General features: G+C 42.1%; 1 protein-coding gene across 2 annotated transcripts in view; it reads right to left on the bottom strand.

Moving 5' to 3' along the window:
- The window catches only part of slco5a1 (solute carrier organic anion transporter family member 5A1), a 157171-nt gene that overhangs the window by 58910 nt on the left and 82736 nt on the right, over window positions 1-15525 (bottom strand). For both annotated transcript variants that reach the window (XM_033019344.1, XM_033019342.1), the window contains exon 2: window positions 5242-5374. In XM_033019344.1, coding sequence (XP_032875235.1) covers window positions 5242-5374 — 133 coding nt within the window. The remainder of the gene's footprint in view (window positions 1-5241; window positions 5375-15525) is intronic.

The following is a 15525-nucleotide window of genomic DNA, read 5'->3' as shown; positions in this document are numbered from 1 at the left end:
GGGCTGAATGGCCTAATTCTACTATAATTTATGCACATGCAAACATAGATTACAACATGTTAACATGTTTTTTTATGGAATCGTTGGCTAGTAATCAGCATGACCCAACCAATAACTTTCAGTAAAGCACTGGCACAGCAGATTTTGGAAATCATAACAGTACAGATAAAACATTTTTAAAAGTATTAAAGATATCTATGAATAGCGAGGTTGACCCAGGCTAATTTCATACTAAAGGTAGACACAAAATGCTGGAGTAACTCAGCAGGACAGGCAGCGTCTCTGGAGACGTTTCGGGTCGAGACTTTTCTTAAGACTGAGAGTCAGGGAAGAGGGAAACTAGAGATATGGATGGGTAAGGCGTGAAAATGACTGATTAAAGCAGACGATTGTCTGGGCAGACTGGGTGAAGGTGTTCAGCAAAATGACGGGTCTCGGCCCAAAACGTCACCCATTCCTTCTCTCCAGAGATGCTGCCTGTCCCACTGAGTTACTCCAGCATTTTGCGTCTATCTTTGGTGTAAACTAGCATCTGCAGTTCCTTCCTACTAGTTTCACTCTGATCTGTGACAAAGCATTAGGGGGTACCGCAAAAGCAGTATAACCCGATTCCACACAAATATTTAAGGCTGAGAGTATCAACGATGATACTCCACAATTGCTTGGAGTATCATCGTTATTAATTACAAGAAAAATTCAGCTGTCTTTGAAATGTGCAAATTGGTAGATGATCCACACTTAAATGAACTAGACAAAGCATTATTACCTTTTCACGTGCATATTGTGTCACCCTAATGCTGTTTGTAAAACATGTATATAGAGAGAGAATTTCAATTGAGGTGTTCACAGAACGGCAGTCTTAGAGTTTCTAATGTAATGACACAGAGGTGTTAACATTGGTGCAATGTTCCTCAGTTGGTGTAGCTGACCCCAGCATGTGCAATCTTTGCAGTCAACTCTGAAAGATACATACTGCAATACAGGAGAGCAATGCTTGTATTGTGGAATGTGCCATGATGGGAGAGGGCTGTGAGAGTGTTTCCAGAGGGCGCTGAACAGAAAGCATGTTCTTTGTGCACGGGGATCCTGGATGTAGGTAAGTTTAGTTTAGTTTAGAGATACAGCGCGGAGACAGGCCCTTCGGCCCACCGGGTCCACGTCGACCAGCGTTCCCTGCACAATAACAGTATCCTACACCCATTAGGGACAATTTTTACATTTACCAGGCCAATTAACCTACAAACCTGTACGTTTTTGGAGTGTGGGAGGAAACCGAAGATCTCGGAGAAAACCCACCCAGATCACGGGGAGAACGTACAAACTCATTACAAACAGCACCCTTGGTCAGGATCGAACGCGGGTCTCCGCCGCTGCATTCGCTGTAAGGCAGCAACTCCACTGCTGCGCTACCATGACCACCCTGTAAGTGTTATTGACCTTGGGGTACATGTTCATACTTTGCTAGTGCATCACAAGTAGACAATGAAGAAAGCATTTGTCATGCTGGTCTTCATCAGTCAGGGCACTGTGTACTGGATGTGGGATGCTATGTTGCAGTTGTATAAGACGTTGGTGAGTCCACACTTGGAGTATTGTATAGATTCTTGGTTACTCTGCTATAAGAAATATGTCATTACACTGAAAAAAGTACAAAGAAGCCATACAAGAATGTTGCCATGATTTGAGTGTCTGAGTTATAGTGAGAGATTGGGCAGGCTTGGACTTTGTATGCTTGAGACTAGGAGACTGAGGGGTGATCTTGTAGAAGTATATAAAATCTTGAGGGGACTAGCTGAAATGAATGCACAAGTCACAGGAGAGGGCATAGGTTTAAGGTGAGGTGAGAAAGATTTAATAGGACGATGAGAAGCATGTTCTTTACTCTGTGGGTGGTATGGAACGAGTTGCCAGAAAAACTGGTTGAGGCAAGCACAATAATAACATTTTAAGATGTTTGTACAAGTGCATGGATTAAAGATTTAGAGGGAAGCAGGCCTAATGAGATGACCTTAGATGGGCATCTTAGTTGGCATGGACAAGTTGGGCGAAGGGCCTGTTTCCATGCAGTATTACTCTATGATAGAGGTTGTCATGTAGGTCACTGTATGAGCATGTGTTCATACTGCACTAAACTTGGAGGCATGCAATCACTGTGAATTGTTTGAGGAGGATAATAATAGCATTTAAGCAGACAGAGCCTTACTGGTTAAATGTACAGGCATGTGCAGTTGTAAGTTAATGCAAAAACATGCGGTGTTACTCTTCAATAGGAAAAAGCCTTGGCTTAAAAGGGGAACCAGATAAGTACTTCAAAGAAATCAAGCTGCAAGACTATAGGAAGGTAGCGGGCGTATGGAATGAGCTGGAGTTCTCCTGCATTGAGCCAGAGGTCCTCATTTTGTGCTGTAAACTATGATATTGCATTTCTCTGAATGTCTTCACATTGTAGAAGCCTCCAATGCAGAGGAAGCCAATGCCACACCTGTGGACAGAAGCTAAAGTAGATAAATGTCTCTACTCTTTGAGAATGCAGTTTGGATGACCTCCCTAAAGTAATGTGGAAAACATTAGCAGTTGTTTGAAATTATCCTGATGCCAAGTAGCTGTGAATACCTATGACTCTGACCTCCACTGGCAGTCATAGAGTCATGCAGTATGGAAACAGGCCCTTCGGCCCAACTTGCCCACACCAGCCAAAATGTCCCAGCTACACTAGTCCCATCTGCCTGCATTTGACCCATATCTCTCCAAACCTGTCCTATCCATGTGCCTGTCTAATTGTTTCTTAAATGTTGAGATAGTCCCTGCCTCAACTACCTCCTCTGGAACCTCGTTCCATACACCCACCACCCTTTGTGTGAAAAAGTTACCTCTCAGATTCCTATTAAATCTATTCCCTTTCACTTTAAACCCCCTGTCCTCTGGTCCTCGATTTACTTACTCTGGGCAAGAGACTCTGTGCATCTACCCGATCAATTCCTCTCATGTACCTCTATAAGATTATATACTGTACCTCTATAAGATTATCCCTCATCCTCTAATGAATAAAGTCCCAGCCTACTTAACCTCTCCCTATAGCTCAGAACCTCTAGCCCTGGCAACATCCTCATAAATCTTCTCTGCACCCTTTCCAGCTTGAGAACACGTCAAGACACATGTAGGAGGATACAAGAGGTCATAGGTTTCTATGTGAATACATAATATAGTTTAAATATTGATCTTTTATGTTGCATAGTTTCAGGGAAATTGGGGTTAATAAAATCTGGTTGGTCTCTGACTAATTAAAATGTGTAATTTTTCAGATGAATCAGGTTGAAAATCTCACTGCAGATGAATTTTGTGCATTGCAATGCTGTTGATGTCAACCCAAGGATGATATATGCCAGGACAAATACAAATCCTGCTAAAGAGTCAATGGATGAATTTTCCAAGATCACTTGTACATCCAGAAATGTGCACAAGATCATTTCCGTTGCACGACACTGTTTGTTTTGGAGATGTAAACAGACTCCTAATTCACATAGTGGTATTAAAAAAAGCATACATAAATCTGAATCTCAAATTGAAACCTTATTTGAAAGGATCAGCTTGGTAATCTTTTTCCTATTTAACAGATGAGTAATTATAGTGAGCAGTTTCAGCATTTGCTTTGAGTCAAGAAGTTACTGCTTTGCAGGTACTTCCATTGAAACTTAAAGCATTGATAAGTTCTGAGCTCACAAGGTACATTTCTCCATTAGCCCAGCACACAGCAGAAAACCACTTGACACAAGTAGTCTTAAAACTGATCACTGTATTTATACAGACAATGATTGGTTTGTCATTGAGTACAATTAGGTAAATACATTTATTTTTAAAAGTATGTAGATCAGTGAATAGCAATCAACAGGGAAAAAGGACTGTGTAAATATCAGCAAATTCAGATCTCACACATTAACCTGGAATTATCAAACCTGCTGGATAAAATCTGTACACAATACCCACCTGTATTCCAACATTGGATACCTTATCCAACAGCGAAGCACAAACATGCATCTAGGTATTCTCCGGCAATCACACTAAGGAATGTCTGCTAAACCTCCACCAGATCAGACCAAGTAAAAAAAGAAGCAAGTCTGTTCATAGGAATGGAAAAGTGATCCCCCCTGCCCTCCAACTCTGTGGTCCAACCGACCACATGCTTACATAGACTAGATAAAAATTAAAAAACTCCATAGATGCTGCTGCACCCGCTGAGTTTCTCCAGCATTTTTGTGTACCCACTATGAGAGATAAGTTTAGTTTAGTTTATTGTCACGTGTACTGAGGTGCAGTGAAAAGCTTTTGTTGTGTGCTAATCAGGCAGCATAAAGACAATACATGATTACAATTGAGCCATTCACAGTGGCTGACATTTATTTTAAACTTGATTGGGGTATTATTTTACACAGTAAATGCGTTCAGTAATGAATTTCAAGGCAGGGAAAATGAAAGCATCATATGAATGATGACAAAAGGAACCAAGCAAATGACAAAATGTTGGAGGAACTCAGAGGTTCAGGCACCTTATGTGGAAGGAATGAACAGGCAATGTTTCGGGTCAGGACCCTTCTACAAACTCTGTGCTTTGATCATATGTATGATCACATTCATTGTTGAGATTAAAGGATGTGACTTAACAGGGGAAGCTTCCTCACCAAGCCAACTGACCTGCAGGAGGTCCCAAGGCCAGAGGTGCCTAGATTATACATTTTTTTCCATATTCTGATAGGGAAGGAGCTGCAAAAATGTTACATCTCACCACTCAGTGCCCCAGTAATTTTCCTCACTCATCATCACTCTGAACTGTATATCTGGTGGTCTTGAACCAACATTGTGCTGAAGAACATTTCACCAGCTCCTCACAGTGATTTACTGCTTCACAAAATCTCTTTTGCCCACTTGCCACCTGACTCCAATGGGAAAATACAGGCACGAATAGCAGGAGTGTCTACATCGACGAGTGAACTCTGTAACTGGATGAATGATAGGATAATTACAAGTGAACACTATGTGGTTGAATCCCTGCTTTGTTATTCGGAAGGACTTCGAGTTCTTGTTATTCGGAAGGACATTCGCTATTGACCAGTACCATTCACCAAAACTCATGAGTTTCAACTAATTCTGAATAAGCATTATTCACACTCATACACAGCAAAATATGGATTCTCAAGCTATGCAAACAAAGATATGGTAATAAAAAAAGTATTTGAAATATCTTACCAATTTCCAATGAAGCGTGGATCACTCTGATCAATCTGAACTATGCCCCGGGGATCTACATAGAAGCCAATCAATACACCGCCAAGGAGGTATCCTGCTGCAGGGCCCAATGCTCCCATTACATACATTATAGCTGGAAAGGAGAGATGATATATTGAATAGGTTAGTGGGAACAATAGGTGCACAGATTCAAGATGAAAGGTAGAAACCCCAAATTAAAAACTGGGTAATAATAGCATCTTATAAAAACAAATATTGCACTAGAGTGACAACCAGACAAGAGTGGTAAAAGCCCTGTTCTTGAGTCTGATGATCGGCATCTCAAGTCCCATCAACTAGAACTGATGAAGGAATGGTGTAGTAAGGAAGATGCCACTTTTATAATTAAACAGTATACAGAAATATTTGGCATTGGTGGTCATAAACAATGAGGTTGAACGTATTTCATATCAAGGCTAATAACTCAGTCTTTTTCGTTATTAAAGTTTAATCATGTTGTGTTAATCAAGTTTAATCACATTTAAACAGCACTAACAGCTGTCCACCAATTTTCATTTACCACACTTCTTCCCAAACAAATATTTTGTACAAATCACCCAGGAATTTCAATGTGACCTCTTTTGATTCAATGAAGTTGATGCCAAGTTAAATTAGGGGCTGTTTTCAAATTGATCCACCTGTTTTATATTTCGATCAAAATCCATTTTCATCCATTACATTGAGATTCCTTCTGACCATTAAGGTGGTTAAAGTGGTTTTATGGTAAATTTACCAAAATAAAGATCAGGAAAGTTTCCAATTATTGAAGCAGGCATATATTGTTTAACCACGCTGGAACAGACTGCAGAATCATCATTTCACTGGTCCTTTGTGAGGCTTTGCTCTGTACAAATGGACTGTTACATTTTCCAACAGAACAAAAATGACACTTCAAGAGAATTTAATCAGCTATTAAATATGTGTAAATGAAAACTCTCAGAATAAAAAAAATATTAATAGCTATTATTAATTTGAAAATTACAAATGGAAGAGATATTATACAGAAATTATCTTTTGTATGCTGATGTTATTTTGAGAAAGCTTTCATTTCATACACTCACACTACAGAAGTCCATTTGATTCGTCATGCAGTCTTGAATAAAAACCAGCTATAGACAGCTCACTTCACTGCCCCCGTCACTCTTTCCTCATAATGCAATATTTTACTTTACATTTATCCAATTGGCTGATCAAAGGTAATACTAAATCTACTAACAAGCAGCGTGTTCCTTACATAATGAAACGGAAGTGAGTTACGTTTGCCTGTTCATACCTAAGGACTGCTCTGATTAAGACAATGATCTAGAGGAGTCCAAAAAGAAAAGATAGGGCCATCATTAGTACATGCTTAACACCTGACTTTAACACCTGACTTTGGCGCTTTCTCTCAAAATGTGATAAATTCGTGCATTGCATGTGTGTATGAAAATATATATTGTCATATGTCCCAGATAGAATAATGAAATACGTACTTGCAGCAGCATAACAGAATATGTAAACATAGTACACTGTAAACAATATAATAAACATATGTGTGTGTGTGTGTGTGTGTGTGTGTGTGTGTGTGTGTGTGTGTGTGTGTGTGTGTGTGTGTGTGTGTAAAATATACGTATGTATGTATATACACACACTGAAGTTTTTTTCCTCTCGTTTATTATATTATTTACAGTGTATCATGTTTACATATTCTGTTGTGCTGCTGTAAGTAAGTATTTCATTATTTTATCTGGGACATATGACAATAAAACACTCGACTTGACTTGACTGTTGCATTCAAGACAAATTTGGTCCTCAAAATAGTTGCATTTACACCCAAATATACAGCCACAGCAAAGTTATAGAACCATACAGGATGGAAACAGGTCCTTAGGTTTGGATTGATCAAGCATAAATTTAATGCCAACCCTACACAAATTCCATTTTATTCTTCCCACATTCCCAGCAACTCCATCCAATTCTAACATTCACCTTCATGTTTAAGATCAAATAATCTTCCAACCTGCATGTTTTTGGGCTGTGGAGGAAACAAGAGTACCCTGGAAATAAATTGTGTTCTCACAGTGAGATGATGTAAACTTCACTACAGACAGCATCAAAGGTCAGGGTTGAACTCGAATCACTAGAGTTCTGCTTTTCTCTGCCATTGTACCTTCCAAGCCACCGGGCCAAAGTACCTGCATGAATGATGGTCCGCCGTCCAGGAATCCATGCTATTATCTGAGGCAGTGTATCTAGGGTAACAGGAATGTTCCACATGCAACGACCAGAGCTGTTTGTGTCTGTACCAATGTTACTAGCATAAAGGAAATTATTTTTGGCAGCTTTAATCCCTGCGTAAATGGTCTGAGTTACCCACTGACATGAGCCTTTCTTTGAGGGACCAGGCCAAATTAGACCCAGGCTTTAAACCTGCAATCTGAAAGATTGATGTGCCAACTGTGGTTCAGCAGTAGAGTTGCTACCTTACAGCGGCAGAGATCCTGGTTAGATCCTGACTATGGGTGCTTGTCTGTACGGAGTTTGTATGTTCTTCCTGTGAGTTTTCTCCAATTGTCTCCCAAACTGTAATGACATAGGCTTGGTATAATTGTAAATTATCCCTTGTGCGTGTAGAATAGTGTAAGTGTGCGGGGATCGCTGATTGCTCGGTGGGCCAAAGGGGCTGTTTCCACACTGTATCTCTAAACCAAACTAAACTAAACTGTCAATAGACATAAAAAGATGTATAACTCAGCGGGATATGCAGCATCTCTGGAGAGAAGGAATGGGTGACGTTTCGGGTCGACACCCTTCTTCAGATTGTCACTTGGAAACTAAACTGTCACCTGGACTGTAATTCAAGCTGTATTTCCCACTCCAGTTCAAAGATATCATAGGAAGCTATTAAAAATCACTGCTGGCCGTGTCAAAGTAACTCAGAACAAAGGCGGACCCTGCCATTGATGTATATAACCTGAATTTGTTTAACTCACAAAATGGTTATGGGGTGACCCAACCTCCACCACCTCTAAAAGAATAAAATGTAATGCTCCAGAATTCTAGCAGACTAGAAAACACAAATTGAAACTTCTCTGCATGGACCATGTGCACAGGATTTTCTTGGGGCCATGGTGAAGCCATCTTGTTTTGCATGTTTAACAGATATTGTATATCCATGATTTTCTGCCCAATAGTATAAGCACACACACATTAGCTACAAAGTCATAGATGAAGTACTACTGTAAAGTGCAGTCCCCCCTCATGTTAGAATCTCTGAATCACTGCTTTAAGACTGGTTTGTTTCAAGCGCTGATGGAAACATCTGGAAAATTGATCAATGACCCATTGGCCATCAGTGAGGAAGGAGAAGGCGTGAACTGTGAGCTGTAAACATTGAGGCCTCATGTAAAGATTCAAGGTTTACATCAATGGTGGATTCCTTCATATAACAGTGATGAGGAGAGGACCTCTAACTTTAGCAGGATCCTGTTAGACTCTTACGCCCCTGTCCCACTTAGGAAACCTGAACGGAAACCTCTGGAGACTTTGCGCCCCACCCAAGGTTTCCGTGCGGTTCCCGGAGGTTGCAGGTGGTTGCCGGAGGTTGCAGGTAGTGGAAGCAGGTAGGAAGACTGACAAAAACCTCCGCGGACCTCCGGGAACCGCACGGAAACCTTGGGTGGGGCGCAAAGTCTCCAGAGGTTTCCGTTCAGGTTTCCTAAGTGGGACAGGGCATTCCTGCTCTGCGCACTGATTAACACCACAACTGCGCTCCCAGTGGCTCAGCTAATAATCTGGTCATAACACTGTAAAAATGTATGTGTACATGTGGTTATAAACACATTTTACTTCCAAAGTTATTATGCAACTAACAATCTTGTGTCAAACAATAGAATTTCAAACCTAGTTTACATTTTGTGCCAAGAGGTGCGAAGGGTAAAACCTACGAAAGGTCAGTATGTGATAATGGATTTATGATCCATGGAGGATTTTGATAAACTAGTGGGGATTAAATTTATGGCAGAATCAATAGGTAAGTAAATGAGAGAGGGTTTATTGACAAAAGATGTATAATGAGACAAAGAAACCCAATAATGAAATAGAAGGACTTGACATTGGTTAATATAATCATGCATGTTTTAAATGTCAGAATTAGATTTTTTTTTCAACTGGAAATAAAGCTACCGAAGAAGCGTCCGGCCGGTGGCTTCCGACTTGTCGGACGGGGATGTCTCTCCACCCGCACGGGGAGGGGAGACAGCCGCATGAGCCGCCTGGAGCGGCTCCTGGAGCAGGAACTCCAGCGAGACGCGCTTCGTGAGGGGCGCTCTCGCAGGGGGAGTTCAGGCACTCCCTCCACAGTGTCTTGTGCACTGTCCATTGCTTCCTCCTTACCCGAGGGTAGCTTTGGTGACCAGGACTGGGCTGGTCAAGAAGAGGGGACGCTGGCTGAAGATGTCGGGAGTATGCAAGGGGTGCAGGAACAGGAAGAGCTGCTGGGTGTGGTGGACCGCTACGTGGCAGCCCCACGTGCAGGAGGCCGTTAAAGGCCAAACTAGCGGCCAGCATTAACCACCTCTCCAACAGGCCCCTACAGGAGCAGGTGGTCAATGAGGCCTTAGAAACGTATACAGCTCCAGAGAACTGTGAGTCCCTTAAAGTGCCGGCTGTAAACAGCCAAAACTGGGGGCACGTTGGGGCAAATATTCGGAACCAGGAGCTAAGACTGCAGTGGATCCTCAGGCTCCTGACGTCAGCCATCACATCGTTTGCTCGTTCCATGGACAAATACGGAGATGACCACAACCTTCGTAAACAAATCATAAGACCTGCCATAAAATCCTAAATTTGCGGGCTTGTGCAAAACCCCAGCCACTGAGCCAGACCCACTGCTCTTTGGCAAAAACCTCACAAAGCATATGAAGGATATGGAAGAGGCCTTAAAAAACTTTCGGTCTCATGAGGGCAGGCCCTGGGACGAGCAAACTAAAAACAATAATTCCCAAGCAGCAGCACCCCATCGCGTCCACCAGTCGACGTCTACCATATGGGACTGGTGAAAGCTCGGGGTCCGCATTCTATCACCGGAAGTCTTCTTTAGACCAGGGCCCAGAGCGGACCCCATGGAAAATGCGCCACCCCCCAACATCACCGCCACGTCAGACAACGTGCAAGACTCGTTGGACCGGCAGGAAACAGAAAAAATACCCATAACCATGGAGGTAGGTGGGTCTGGTTCCTACCAGCGTATAGAAAATAGGGGCTTAATACTAACAGGGGGGAGATTACACCTGTTTAAAGAAGCATGGGAGTCTATCACGAGTGATCAGTATATACTCAATGGCATTAGTGGATACAAAATACAATTCATACTAGAAAATTGCCACCAGTTCAACATTCACCCCAGAGGGTATTTTCCCTCTCAGTTAAAGAAAAACGAGAGGGACATGCTGAACTGGTGAGACTAATTACAAAGGGTATCATTGGGAAAACAAAACATGAACCCTTGGAATTCGTATCAAATATATTCACTAAACCAAAAAAAGATGGTGGATGTCGCATCATCATTGACTTAACTTCACTAAATATGTTTGTTAAGCATATACATTTCAAAATGGAAACGTTTGTTACTGCCAAACAACTAATTTCCAAAGGATACTTCATGGCAAGCATTGATCTTAAAGATGTTTACTATTCAGTACCATTCACAAGGATCATCGCAGATACCTGAAATTTACCTGGATGGGGCAGCTATGGCAGTTTAAAGCGTTACCCAATGGATTAACATCAGCCCAAGATTATTCACCAAGATACTAAAACCAGCTCTGGCAATATTAAGAAGACAAAAACATATTGTCATGGCATATCTTGATGATATCTTAATAGTAGGCAAGACCATGGAATTGACTATGTCAGCTGTATCAGCTACCAAACAGTTGTTCGAAACCCTGGGATTGTCTTACATCCAGATAAATCTAAGTTGAAGCCATCCACAATCATGGACTACTTGGGCTTCACAATTAATTCAGTCTACGTGACTGTAACATTGCCAAGAGACAAAACAGTTGAATTGGCACAATCATGCAACAATTTAATGGTCAACGAACGACCAACTATTCGACAAGTAGCAGAGTAATTGGGAAAATGGTAGCAGCATTTCCGACTACACAATTCGGAACTTTGCACTGTCAAAACTTACAAAGAGCAAAGGTACAGGCACCAAAACGACATGCAGGTCATTATGATCGTGTCATGAAGTTACCCACTGAAGCAATATCAGAACTACAGTGGTGGGCAAAAAACGTTTGGCATAGTTTCAGCCCTATTATCAACACTAACCCTACGTTAAGTTATCCAAACAGATGCCAGTGCTCAAGGCTGGGGAGCAACTAACTCCATATCCAGCACAGGTGGTAGATGGACTAACCCAGAGTCATCATTACCACTTACACTGGGCATTAATTATCTAGAGATGTTGGGTGACTTTTATGGTTTAAAAGCACATGCATCAAATATGCATCACTTGCATGTACGGTTACAAATAGATAATACTACGGTGGTGGCCTACATTAACCATATGGGCGGCATAAAATCGGTATCATGCGACACGTTGGTCAATACAATTTGGCAATGGTGTGTCGAAAGACATATTTGGCTACCAGCGACTTACCTGCCAGGTAAGCTAAATACAGTGGCAGACACCAGGTCACGTAAATTTAATGACAACATCGAATGGATGTTAAACCCCAAAAAATTTGCAAAAGTTATCAAGCAATATGGCACGCCAGATATCGATTTATTTGCATCAAGGCTAAAATCACCAGGTACCTATGTATGTCGCTTGGGAACCAGACCCTGAGGCAGCAGCAGTAGATGCGTTCGCGCTGGATTGGGGAAATTCTTCTTCTATGCATTTCCTCCCATCTGCCTCATCAGTCGGGTACTACGCACAATACAAATGGACTCTGCTTCAGGTATTTTGATAGTACCCGACTGGCCTACGCAGCCATGGTTCCCAATACTCCATGACATGGTTGTTGAAACTCCGAATGTATTCCCCAGTGACCCAGAGTTATTAACACCCAGTGTCGGGCACAAGCCACCCGTGCCATGAAAAAATCAAACTCCTGGGTTGCAGATTCTGCACAAACCACTTCTGGGACTGGGATTATCAGAACAAACCGTCGACACCATGTCAGCATCCCTCCGAACATCCACTAAAAAACAGCACTTGTCCAGCATCAAAAAATGGGAGAAGTACTGCTTGGATACAGGGACCACCTACTCAACCGCTACAGTTACCAACGTACTTGAATTCCTGATGAACCTTCACCACGATGAAGGACTCAGCTACAGAGCCATCAACACAGCTAGAAGTGCCCTGTCTGTCTATTTAAAACAAGCTCCAGGACAACAGGCCATGGGGTCCCACCCGCTGGTGGTCAAACTAATGAAGGGTATTTACAACTCTAACCCCCTAGACCAAGGTACACCCATATATGGGATGTCAGTGTGGTCCTGACATACCTCAGGGGATGACCACCAGCCAGATCCCTCAACCTGGAACAATCTATGCTCAAAACACTCATGTTGATGGCACTTGTATCTGCACAGAGGGTCCAGTCACTACACCTATTGCGACTGGACAGCATGCTCACAGCTCCAGACCAGATCTCTGTCGTTATACAGGGACTGATCAAACAGAGCAGACCAGGAACACCTAATCCAGTCGTGGAATTCCGGGCTTACCCGCCAGAACCACGGTTATGTGCCATGACCCACCTACTGTCCTACATAGACACAACCAAAAATATTCGAGGGAGATGAAAAGCCTTGTGGGTCAGTCATAAAAAACCTTATGGTCGGGTGACGAGCCAAACCATTTCGAGATGGCTCAAGCAGGTGCTAAAAGCTGCTGGGATAAACACTTAACATGTACAAATCTCACTGCACCAGGGCAGCATCCACGTCGACGGCCAAAAGAATGGACGTGCCTATAGACCACATCCTGGCTACAGCAGGATGGTCGGGGGAAAGACCGTTCAGAAATTTTATAATAAGCCGTTGGCAAAACCTGCTTTATTTGCAGAAATTTTTTTACAGACTGCAAATATTTAATTTAAGCCCAGGGGAGCAATTTAATTTCTTTGTTGTTATTGTTAAAAAATACCATACCATTTCTACAAACAGATTCATTGGTTGATTACGATAACACACTTCCTCCCTCAAGGACTTCGGCAGTGAGTGAAGTAATAACTGTTACACGGTTTGAAATCACAGAGCTTTGAAGTCTTCACGTAGTCACTCACATGACTCCGAAGTAAAATAGTAAGATTAAACGAGAACTTACCAGTTTGAAGTTTGATCTGTATTTTATGAGGAGTTACGATGAGGGATTACGTGCCCTCCGCTCCCACCCTCAATAATATGGGTCAAACTGATAACTGATGTCTCCTTTTCTTCACTATGTTTATTTCAATAACTGTGTCTATCTGTGATTCCACACCGCTGCTTTGAAGTATGCCGAGCATGCGTGCTGAGCGGGCTCTTCACGTAATCCCTCATCGTAACTCCTCATAAAATACAGATCAAACTTCAAACTGGTAAATTCTCGTTTAATCTTACTATTTTATATCCTTGCAAATATTTTTCTCAAATCTACAATCTTTCAATGTGCAGTCAATAGAACTGGATTATAAGGACACATATGTCGGACGCCTATTTATTGACTATAGTTCTAGCAACAATTCCATAATCCCAACTAAACTCATCACCAAACCCTGGACCTAAGAACCCTGGACAGAGGACACAGGGCAGAACCCTGGATATTACCAGCGTTCTCTTTTATTTCAAGTTAATAGCAGCTGCAGCATTCAGCAACTCATAGTTCCAGTGCTTTGTTTCCTCTCTGCCCTCTACCCCAAATCTTCTCATTCTATTTGCAGCTCCTCACTGATAGGAAATCAGGGATTCAATGTTTCAACACCCTCTCTCAGGTAGCAGGACATTGTTCATTACAAAGAGAAAGAAAGGTTCCAACGGGAGTAAGGGACGACCGTGGCTGACAAGGGAAGTCAGGGACAGTATAAAAATAAAATAGAAGAAGTACAACATAGCAAAGATGAATGGGAAGCCAGAGGATTGGGTAACGTTTAAAGAGCGGAGGGGGATATAATGGAGGATAGTAAAAGCTTCTTTAGGTATGTGCAGAGGAAAAAATTAGTTAAGACCAAAGTTGGACCCTTGAAGACTGAAGGGTGAATTTATTATGGGGAACAAGGAAATGGCAGATGAGTTGAACAGGTACTTTGGATCCGTCCTCATCAAGGAAATCACAAACAATCTTCCTGATGTACTAGTGGCCAGAGGATTTGGAGTGACGGAGGAACTGAAGGAAATCCACATTAGGCAGTAAATGGAGTTGGGTAAACTGATGGGACGGAAGGCTGATGAATCCCCAGGGCCTGATGGTCTGCATCCCAGGGTATTTAAGGAAGTGACTCTAGAAATCGTGGATGCATTGGTGATCATTTTCCAATGTTCTGTAGATTCAGGATCAGTTCCTGTGGATTGGAGGGTAGCTAATGTTATCCCACTTTTTAAGAAAGGCGGGAGTGAGAAAACAGGGAATTATAGACCAGTTAGCCTGACATCGGTGGTGGGGAAGATGCTGGTGTCAATTATAAAAGATGAGATAGCCGCACATTTGGATAGCAGTAAAATGTGTAAATCGGTCCGAGTCAGCATGGATTTACGAAGGGGAAATCATGCTTGACTAATCTTCTGGAATTTTTTGAAGATGTAACTAGGAATATGGACAAGGGAGAGCCAGTGGATGTAGTGTACCTGGATTTTCAGAAATCATTTGATAAGGTCCCACATAGGAGAATAGTGGGCAAAATTAGGGCACATGGTATTGGGGGTAGAGTGCTGACATGGATAGAAATTTGGTTGGCAGATAGGAAACATAGAGTACGGATAAATGGGTCACTTTGAGAATGGCAGACAGTGACTAGTGGTGTACCGCAAGGCTCGGTGCTGGGACCGCAGTTATTTACAATATATATTAATGATTTAGATGAAGGGATCACAAGTAACATTCGTAAATTTGCAGATGACACAAAGCTGGTTGGCAGTGTGAACTGTGAGGAGGATGCTATGTGAATGCAGGGTGACTTGGACAGGATGTGTGAGTGGGCAGATTCATTGCAGATGCAGTTTAATATGGATAAATGTGAGGTTATCCACTTTGGTAGCAAATAGGCA

This window comes from Amblyraja radiata, chromosome 4 (assembly GCF_010909765.2).
Source record: "Amblyraja radiata isolate CabotCenter1 chromosome 4, sAmbRad1.1.pri, whole genome shotgun sequence".
NCBI lineage: Eukaryota > Metazoa > Chordata > Chondrichthyes > Rajiformes > Rajidae > Amblyraja > Amblyraja radiata.
Note: the sequence above shows the minus strand (reverse complement) of the source record. Positions and strands in the feature narration are given on the sequence as shown.